This window comes from Choloepus didactylus, chromosome 6, assembly GCF_015220235.1.
Source record: "Choloepus didactylus isolate mChoDid1 chromosome 6, mChoDid1.pri, whole genome shotgun sequence".
Taxonomy (NCBI): Eukaryota; Metazoa; Chordata; class Mammalia; order Pilosa; family Megalonychidae; genus Choloepus; species Choloepus didactylus.
The window spans coordinates 43,731,537-43,741,468 of NC_051312.1; the positions used below are offsets into that span (position 1 = coordinate 43,731,537).

Sequence of the window (9,932 nt, forward strand, 5' to 3'; positions counted from 1 at the left end):
AAGCAACAGCCAAGTTGCTTGTTGCTTCTGAGAAATGGGCAAAAGGAGTGCCGTTCACAAGCCAAGCATTTCAAGTAAAGGTAAGAGAAACTGCCAAATGCTGGGGAGTAACTGAAATGTCGAAGCAACAAGAGGCAAATGTGACCAGTTCATGAGGCTCAAAGTAAAACTCATGAAATACGGTAATTAAGTAAAAAGAGCAAGCCAAAGAACTACAAATATAGACAAGTATGAGCTCATCAAACTATACACATAATATATATATACACACATACGTGTGTGTGTGTTTACGTACATTTTAAAGCTAATTTGATATATACCAGAGTTTATAGTGGTTACTTACGGAAGAAGAGAGAGATGAGATTTTAATGTTTTATCAAAATTACTTCTATTTAGCTTGATTTTTTATGAGCATGTATTCAATGTATTGTTTTTGCAATGCTTTTAATTCAAGAAGATTAAAACAAAATAATACATGTACAGTGCTTGTCACTCTGCCAGGCAAAGTAAGCCTCCAATGAGCAGGAGCCATTATCACTCTCCTAGATACCACTAAAGAAATCAGAAATATGACAGATTCACTTAGCATATCATCCCAGCCCTTAAGGAGTTCATGATCTAGTAAGAATGGAGACTAAGAAAGGTGAGCTACACACACACACACACACACACACACACACACACACACACACACACAGTACAACCATAAAATAAAGAAGGCTATTGTCCACAAGCCAAAGAACAACTTTCTTGTTTGAATCTCAGAAGAGCCGTCAAACACCAACATACATACCCCAGCATTTTATTTGGAAAGCTAAAGAAACAATCTAGAACAAGTGTCATCACATCTGAAATCTGGTCAAGAATGGTACAGACTAATATCCCTAAAGATGTGGTATCCAAGTTTGCCAAGGCCTGTGGCATCTGCACAGGTCTGTTCCCATCGAAGTTCGAGATGCAGCCGTCTATCTCACATTTAAGAATGCCTCGGACACAACATTTGCGGAAAGCTGCCTCTGCCCTTCCCAGATAATGAAGGGCAGTAAAATCTCATTTCCATCGGTAGATTACTAGGTTCTTCAAGGGCAAAGAACAAATTTTACACAGCACTGCACCTCAAGAACACAGCATGGCGTCTGGACAAGGTAGTTAGCTGGTAAACACCAATGATCAGCTGAATAAAACTTTGGGAAGAATTCTCTAAAGTCAAATATATATATATATATCAGCACACTTGGGACGCTAGAGTTGCTCACTGGAAAAGACTTTTTGAAAAAGGCAGGATTTGAGGCATGTGAACTGAACTGAGACAAAGCAGACTTCTTCCCATAAAGCCCAATGTCCTTCTTCTGGCACTGCCTTCAGTCTTGGGAATTCACACACAAAGAACAGCAAACAAGGTAAGCTGCTATTCTGAAGAAAGGAGGAAGTAAAAAAAACTCAAGGAAGGCTGGGAGCAGAACAAAGGAAATAGACAGTTGGAAGGCAAAGTATCTTAAAGGAATCCAAGTTTTATAAAGCAACACAGAGCAATACTTTAAAAAGACTTCGGAGGAGAAAGTGTAAAATGAAAAAATCTAAAAACCAACTTGCCACTAGTATAGACAACTGTCCCTACCACCTGCAGAACCGACTCAGATTGTAAAGTCTTTTGATGGGGAGAGACAAGGAATTACCAGGGAGGACGGGGGAAACAGATGAGAACAATAACTGCTCTGTAGAGTAGAGACAGGAGAATTTCCAGAGTTGAGATTTCAACACACAACTCCTGAGGCAAAGTTTCAGGCAGGGTTCTCCTTTGCCCCAGTGCCTGTGAATCTTCTACATTTAACATTTAGGGGACTAGGTGGCTTTGGCTGTCAGCTGCCACCTGCCTTTTCCCTGCTTGCAACAATCTAAAATTCCAGGAGTTCTCGCTATGGCTCAAGGGGAAAGAGACAGGGAGAGGGTCAGTGCAGAAGGCCTTTCTAGTTATGTACGTATTTGCACACCGAACTCGTGTACAGAAGCAGAATGACTACAAGACCCCTGGGGAGTGGCATGCCACCGGACCCAGTGCATCCAGGAGATGTTCTTCAGGATGAGGAGAAAACACACTCATGAAATATGGTGGGGAGGGTCACTTATAGTAGACCAGGTGGTCCCCAGCAGGAGCTGTTTTTGCCCCCAGAGGATATCTGGCAAGGTCTGGAGGCCGTTTTGGGTTGTCACGACAGGAGGGGAAGATGTTACTGACATCTAGTGGGAAGAGGTCAGGATAGGCATGCTGCTAAATATCCTACAGTGCCCAGGATAGTGCCCCACAACAAAGAGTTATCCAGGCCAAAATATCAACAGCTCCAAAGTTAAGAACCCTCACTTATGCAATCATCTCCAGAAACCCTAAAATCTTACCTCAACTAAACATTTGCTATCCCTCTGAAAAAGCAGTTACTCTGTCACAAAAGTCCACTTATTCTGGTAAGCAATATTTGACATCCAGCAAATGCGTCTGGCGGCTCCACCAGTGAACATTTTTAAGGGAAACCTCAGCATCCAAGTGTGTAGCTTCTTTCACAACAATTACTCTGAAAGAAAGACAGGTGCATGCAAAAACACGCACATACATACATACAGGAGCGACCATCTTTCAGTGTCTCCCTGGCTGTCAGGTGGAGGCACTGGCAAAAAAGCTGCACAATTAGGATGGCCCAACCGTTTCCTAAATATTCCAAAGAAAGAGAGAGGGAGAGAGAAGAAACAAGAAAACTCGCCAACCAAAAATAGACTTGTCCCTGGGGCTATCTCAGAGTTAAAAACGGTTCCAACACTCTTTCAAAATGCATCCATGGCCTATGCTATCTTTTCATTTTTTTAATAAACATATAAGAAAAGGGGAGAAAACATCAACATAGAGCTTAATAAATACAAACAAATGCCCTTGTAACTACTATTCAGGTCAAGAAATAAAACTTACCCAGGGTTCTTCCTATCTGTGTATGCAGCAGAAAGACCTGCATTGTTCTGAAAAGTTCAGTCTTTTCTCAAGGACAGAGATTTGTTTTATGAGTTGACCATGAACATCAACTGTCCTCCAGAGAAAGCTGAGGCCTCTACAGAATGTGCCCAGAGAAGTGACCTGGGTGGTTTAGAGAAACAATCTCACTGTGTCAATTCAAAAAAAAAGCATTTGGGAGGAAAGGCAGGGAAGTTATGTGGCGGAAGCCTGGAAACAGTGGGAAAAGCTCAAGTTTAGGGGAAAGAGGAACTTGAGTGTCATGTGTTTTAAGTGGCAAGCAAAGCATCTCACACACAGAAGATGCTCCACAAATGGTAGGTTTCTTTTCCTCTCCCCACTCATGCAAACAGGCAAGGTTTTAAAGGCCAAGTGTTTATGAAATTATTTGATTATAAACTTTTCTAATCCCCAAATTCTATAAATTGTTTTACAAAGATGACAATACGGACCCACTTTCAAGTCACCAGGGTGACTCTGGTGAAAAGGTGTCTGAACCAGTCTTCCAGGCCCGGAATTTACCATTCCAGCCTCTCTACTCATATCCTCCCATGATCCCAAGGCAAACGGCCTAAGGGGCTGCCAGGAAAAAAACACCTCGCCAGCCAGCAGGGAGCCTTAGTCACATCTTTTTGAAGATGAAAAGCAACAAGGTGTGTTTACTTGAACTTCTGTGCACACACAGGCTTATCTCCCCAGGCTGTGTGTAGCTACAAGTCTAGTTAAAGAAAATAAAACCCACCACTCACACCATTAAACAGACTCTTTCCGGGAGAAAAGGTCAAAACCCACCCTCCCGGGAGCACACACAGGGGAAAATCAAGCCTTTTCCCTGACAGACTGAGAATGTCAAAGAGCTTGAGAAAAGGTCAGCGTGGGAGGAAGTGAGAAGACTGCCACACATCAAGGCCACAAGTAGAAAAGCACTCAAGACCCCTGCCCTTAAACCCACCAGGTCCAACCAGGTGAAGAAAAAGTGGACATCAGATGGTGTGATTCGGACTGAGTGTTTCACATGGGATGCCTTAAAAAATAAGAATGGCCAAAATCAATGTTTCACTTCCCTAACACAAACAATAAAACAAAGGAGAAAATAAACACATGAAAGTGTCTGAGGAGGTTCTCAAATAACAATGGCCTCCAAAGGTTTTTGGAAGGTCAGCGACCTTCCAGCCCCACAAAGACCCGGGGATTCTCAACTTGACTTCCAAGCTTCGTCACAGACTTTCAAACGGACTCAAAGAACTGGCTTTCACAGTCTCTTTTGTTTTATCAACACCCCAGAAAAGGATCAAGGCGTAGGATATAGGACAGAAGGGTGGGGCCTCCCATCCATCTGTGAACCCAAAACTGAACAACGCAGGCTTCCCCAAGGGCTGGGAGCCTGGGAGCACCTGGTGAGTATCAGGAAAGATGAACAGGCCTGTTTCTGGCAATACTTTGGGTCAAAACGGAATTCATCTTCAAAGGATGATGCTTAAATGCAATATGAAAAATGCATATACCCCAACCTGCCTAGATTTCAAAAAACAGCAACTATAAAGATGATTTAAAGTCACACAGATAATGTCAAACCACCACCTGGGATTTAGGTGGTTCCTCGTGTGCCCCAAGCCCTCACTATGACCACTCTGGAACAAGCACTATTTGATACGTACATGCACACACATTAAATAACCACCGCCCACCAGTGGGGACCAAAATTAACTTTACTACTATTTTTACAGAGGAGACTCAACAAAAGCAGCCCAGCACCAACTGGGAGATGGCAATAAATAACATTTTCCACTGGGCCACAAGTAGCTGAGGACACAAACAAGAACCGGCTTCCAGACGTTCCTTCTTAGGTGTTGTCATTGGCCACGCCACTGCTAGCCAGACCAAGTACGTGTATCTAGGCAGGTCTTCAAGTCTGAGATGCCCTGGAACTCTTCCTGCTCCAATAGCCTCCCAATAATAATTCACACCTGCCGGTGACTGCCAATACCCCCTCAGCCCTCTCTCTTGGGGTGGCCCAATAGTTCAAGACAAACAGAGCACTCTGACCCAGACCCTGATAAAAGTCTACAGCAGCCACCAGGCAGCAGGTACACCCCTCATTCTATCATTGGAAGCTACAGCAAACCCGCAGACATCTAAATGGAGTCTCCCAGGAGCAAGGATGATGTCATGGGTCTGCGAGGGTGGAGGGCTCCGGGGTGGATTCTGAGGATGCTCAGCACCGGACTTTGAGACGGGAAGATTTTCCTTTCAAAGCACACACTTCACCAGGGGTCAGCTCCGAGTGAAGTGAGCCTCAACTTCCCCACCAAACACACAACCAAAGACATCTCAACAGGCAAGTTGCTAACATCAAGGAAAATCAGGCATAAATTAGTCACGTAATGGCACAAATGCCAGGCAAGCAGGCTTCTGCTGAAGAAAGTTCACTGAGCCCTGTCACCTACTTTCTGGGCACCTGCTGCCCTGAAATAAACATCGGGGGGCAGGACCTCAGTAGGGGCCAAGGGCGGACAGAGTCGAGGAGGGGCAGCTGACAGCTGTGGGAGCGGGCAGGGGCGGCGGAGGAAGGGCTCCCGGGCTGGATTTCGGTGCGTGCCCACATCAGCAGAAAAGTTCCCGGGAACAGCACGCTCTCTGGGAGGGAGGAGACTTGCTGCTCTCCCAGACCTCAGGATGCACGCGCTGAGGTGTGCCACCAGAAGCAGCAGCAGCCCAGGGTCCTCTCCCAGAGCACCTCGCCGGTCCGGGCGCCCAGTGAGGGGCTGGTGGGGTGGTCAGACGACTTAAAGAAATGTTCTGTTCCCAGGATCGGTGGTAAAGATTAATAATTCCCAGGATCGGCCCTGCTTCATCTCACTTTGCCCAAACCAAACACGGTCCCAAGAAGGAGAGAAAGGAAACCGCGAAGCTACCTGTCCCGCGGCCCAGACTGGGAAACGGAGACACGAGGGTGCATGCAAGAGACTCGGGAAGACACCCCAGCGTCAGGGAAGTCGGGACCAGGGAAGAGTTCTCTCCCCTCCTCGCCTCCTTCTCCCAGACACGCACACACACTCGAGCTACGCCCAATCAGGGCAGCTGCCGGGCTCCCCAGAGCCGGGCTGCACACAAAGCCCCGCCCGCGCGCACAACGAACCCTCTCACACACAACACACCCCGGCGCGCGCACATAACCCGGCGCGCACGCCCACACAATAGGACGGCGCGCACCCCGCCGCGGCCCCTCAGCGGGGTCCGGGCCAGCCCGACGCCCCGTCCTCCCTCCGCGCACACCCACGCCCGCAGACGCGGCCCAGAAGCGGGGAGGGGGCTCGATCGCAGCCCAGACGCAGGCCCCCGCGCCCCGCAGGAAGTTCGCCGGACGCCCCCCGACTCACCCGCGGCGCTGCTCAGCAGCAGGCACAGCGGCCCCAGCAGCCACATGGCGTGGCCGCTGCTCCGCTACCCGGCGCCGTCGCTGCCCCCACGGCCTCGGCGCTGACCCCGCCCCTAGCCGCGCCGGCCCCGCCCTCCAGCTGTCCCGCCTCCCTCCCGGCCGGCCCGGCCCGCCTCGGCCCCAGCCCCGGCCGGGCTCTGGCTCCAAGTCTTGCAAGCTCTGGGGCTGCTTGCTGCAGCCGGCATCCTGCCTCGGGCGTCCCGGGGCCGAGGGGCCGCCGAGGGGGCCGCGGAGCCCCGCTGCCTGCCCTGAGAGAGTCCGGTCCTCCTCGGCGGCCCTTTCGGCCTATCGCCTCCTCCGCCTTCTGCCTGCGAGGATCTCAGAACAGCCCGGGCTCTGTTCTCTGCCTCCTCCTTTTCTGCTTGGCCTCTTCCCTTTCCCACTTTGCTTCAACATCCTCTGAGGATACGGTGTTCACCCTCTCCCCAGACCCAAACCTGAGTTCTTTACTGAACCACAAAATGAGTTTACTCCAGGAAGGGAAAGAAAAAGTTGGAACCAAAGGACAAATCTTAGGAGAAAATAGGTAGTTTATTTTTTCATAGCGATTGTGGAATATGGCCGGTGATTCCCAAATTTTAATATGCATCCGACCCAGCTGGGAACTTACTGAAATGTAGACTCTGGTTCAGAAGGTCTGGGGTGGGAGCAGAGATTCTGCATTTCCAGTAAGCTCACAGATAAAACCCACGTGGGTTATTTTATCTGGATCTTGTCTGCCTAGACTACTAGAACATGTTGGCCCCAATTTGCAAAAGAGGAAAACAAATGTAAAGGCAGACCCTCGGGGGGAGGCGGGGCAAGATGGCAGACTGGTGAGCTGTATGTTTTAGTTACTCCTCCAGGAAAGTAGGTAAAAAGCCAGGAACTGCGTGGACTGGACACCACAGAGCAATCTGTCTTTGGGCATACTTCATACAACACTCATGAAAACGTGGAACTGCTGAGATCAGCGAAATCTGTAAGTTTTTGCGGCCAGGGGACCCGCGCCCCTCCCTGCCAGGCTCAGTCCCGGGGGAGGAGGGGCTGTCAGCTCCAGGAAGGAGAAGGGAGAATTGCAGTGGCTGCTCTTACCGGAAACTCATTCTACTGATTCAAACTCCAACCATAGATAGACTGAGGCCAGACACCAGAGACTCTGAGAGCAGCCAGCCCAGCAGAGAGGAGACGGGCATAGAAGGAAAACAACACGAGAAGCTCCAAAGTAAAAGCAGAGGATTTTTGGAGTTCTGGTGAACACAGAAAGGGGAAGGGCGGAGATCAGGCCTTGAGGCGCATATGCAAATCCCGAAGCAAGGCTGATCTCTCTGCCCTGGGCACCTTTCCTTAATGGCCCTGGTTGCTTTGTCTATTAGCATTTCAATAACCCATTAGATCTCTGAGGAGGGCCTTTTTTTTTTTTTCTTTTTTTTTTTTTTTTTTTAAATCCTTTTTGCTTTTTCTAAAACAATTACTCTAAGAAGCTCAATACAGAAAGCTTCAAAGAATTGAAATTTGGGCACGTCAAGTCAAGAGCAGAACTAAGAGAGCTCTGAGACAAAAGGCAATAATCCAGTGGCTGAGAAAATTCACTAAACAACACAACTTCCCAAGAAAAGGGGGGTGTCCGCTCACAGCCACCATCCCGGTGGACAGGAAACACTCCTGCCCATCGCCAGCCCCATAGCCCAGAGCTGCCCCAGACAACCCAGTGTGACGGAAGTGCTTCAAATAACAGGCACACACCACAAAACTGGGCGTGGACATTAGCCTTCCCTGCAACCTCAGCTGAATGTCCCAGAGCTGGGAAGGGGGAGCAGTGTGAATTAACAGAGCCCCATTCAGCCATCATTTGAGCAGACTGGGAGCCTCCCAACACAGCCCAGCAGCCCAGAACTGCCCTGGGGGGACGGCACTCACCTGTGACATAGCACAGTCATCCCTCAACAGAGGACCCGGGGTGCACAGCCTGGAAGAGGGGCCCACTTGCAAGTCTCAGGAGCCATACGCCAATACCAAAGACTTGTGGGTCAGTGGCAGAGACAAACTGTGGCAGGACTGAACTGAAGGATTAGACTATTGCAGTAGCTTTAAAACTCTAGGATCATCAGGGAGATTTGATTGTTAGGGCCACCCCCCCTCCCCGACTGCCCAGAAACACGCCCCACATACAGGGCAGGCAACACCAACTACACACGCAAGCTTGGGACACCAATTGGGCCCCACAAGACTCACTCCCCCACTCACCAAAAAGGCTAAGCAGGGGAGATCTGGCTTGTGGAGAACAGGTGGCTCGTGGACGCCACCTGCTGGTTAGTTAGAGAAAGTGTACTCCACGAAGCTGTAGATCTGATAAATTAGAGATAAGGACTTCAACTGGTCTACAAACCCTAAAAGAACCCTATCAAGGTCAGCAAATGCCACGAGGCCAAAAACAACAGAAAATTATAAAGCATATGAAAAAACCAGACGATATGGATAACCCAAGCCCAAGCACCCAAATCAAAAGACCAGAAGAGACACACCTAGAGCAGCTACTCAAAGAACTAAAGATGAACAATGAGACCCTAGTACGGGATATGAAGGAAATCAAGAAGACCCTAGAAGAGCATAAAGAAGACATTGCAAGACTAAATAAAAAAATGGATGATCTTATGGAAATTAAAGAAACTGTTGACCAAATTAAAAAGATTCTGGACACTCATAGTACAAGACTAGAGGAAGTTGAACAACGAATCAGTGACCTGGAAGATGACAGAATGGAAAATGAAAGCATAAAAGAAAGAATGGGGAAAAAAATTGAAAAACTCGAAATGGACCTCAGGGATATGATAGATAATATGAAACGTCCAAATATAAGACTCATTGGTGTCCCAGAAGGGGAAGAAAAGGGTAAAGGTCTAGGAAGAGTATTCAAAGAAATTGTTGGGGAAAACTTCCCAAATCTTCTAAACAACATAAATACACAAATCATAAATGCTCAGCGAACTCCAAATAGAATAAATCCAAAAAAACCCACTCCGAGACATATACTGATCACACTGTCAAACATAGAAGAGAAGGAGCAAGTTCTGAAAGCAGCAAGAGAAAAGCAATTCACCACATACAAAGGAAACAGCATAAGACTAAGTAGTGACTACTCAGCAGCCACCATGGAGGCGAGAAGGCAGTGGCACGATATATTTAAAATTCTGAGAGAGAGGAATTTCCAGCCAAGAATACTTTATCCAGCAAAGCTCTCCTTCAAATTTGAGGGAGAGCTTAAATTTTTCACAGACAAAGAAATGCTGAGAGAATTTGCTAACAAGAGACCTGCCCTACTGGAGATACTAAAGGGAGCCCTACAGACAGAGAAACAAAGACAGGACAGAGAGACTTGGAGAAAGGTTCAGTACTAAAGAGATTCGGTATGGGTACAATAAAGTATATTAATAGAGAGAGGGAAAAATATGGCAAACATAATCCAAAGGATAAGATGGCCGATTCAAGAAATGCCTTCACGGTTTTAACGTTGAATGT

The 9,932-nt window shown here is 47.8% G+C and overlaps 1 protein-coding gene across 1 annotated transcript in view; it reads right to left on the reverse strand.

The window, feature by feature from the left end:
- The window catches only part of LDLRAD3 (low density lipoprotein receptor class A domain containing 3), a 261,942-nt gene extending 255,462 nt beyond the window's left edge, over window positions 1–6,480 (reverse strand). Inside the window, exon 1 of the mRNA XM_037840177.1 lies at window positions 6,376–6,480. Within this exon, the coding sequence (XP_037696105.1) occupies window positions 6,376–6,421 (46 nt within the window). The 5' untranslated portion in view covers window positions 6,422–6,480. The remainder of the gene's footprint in view (window positions 1–6,375) is intronic.
- Between the last annotated feature and the right edge of the window lie 3,452 nt (window positions 6,481–9,932).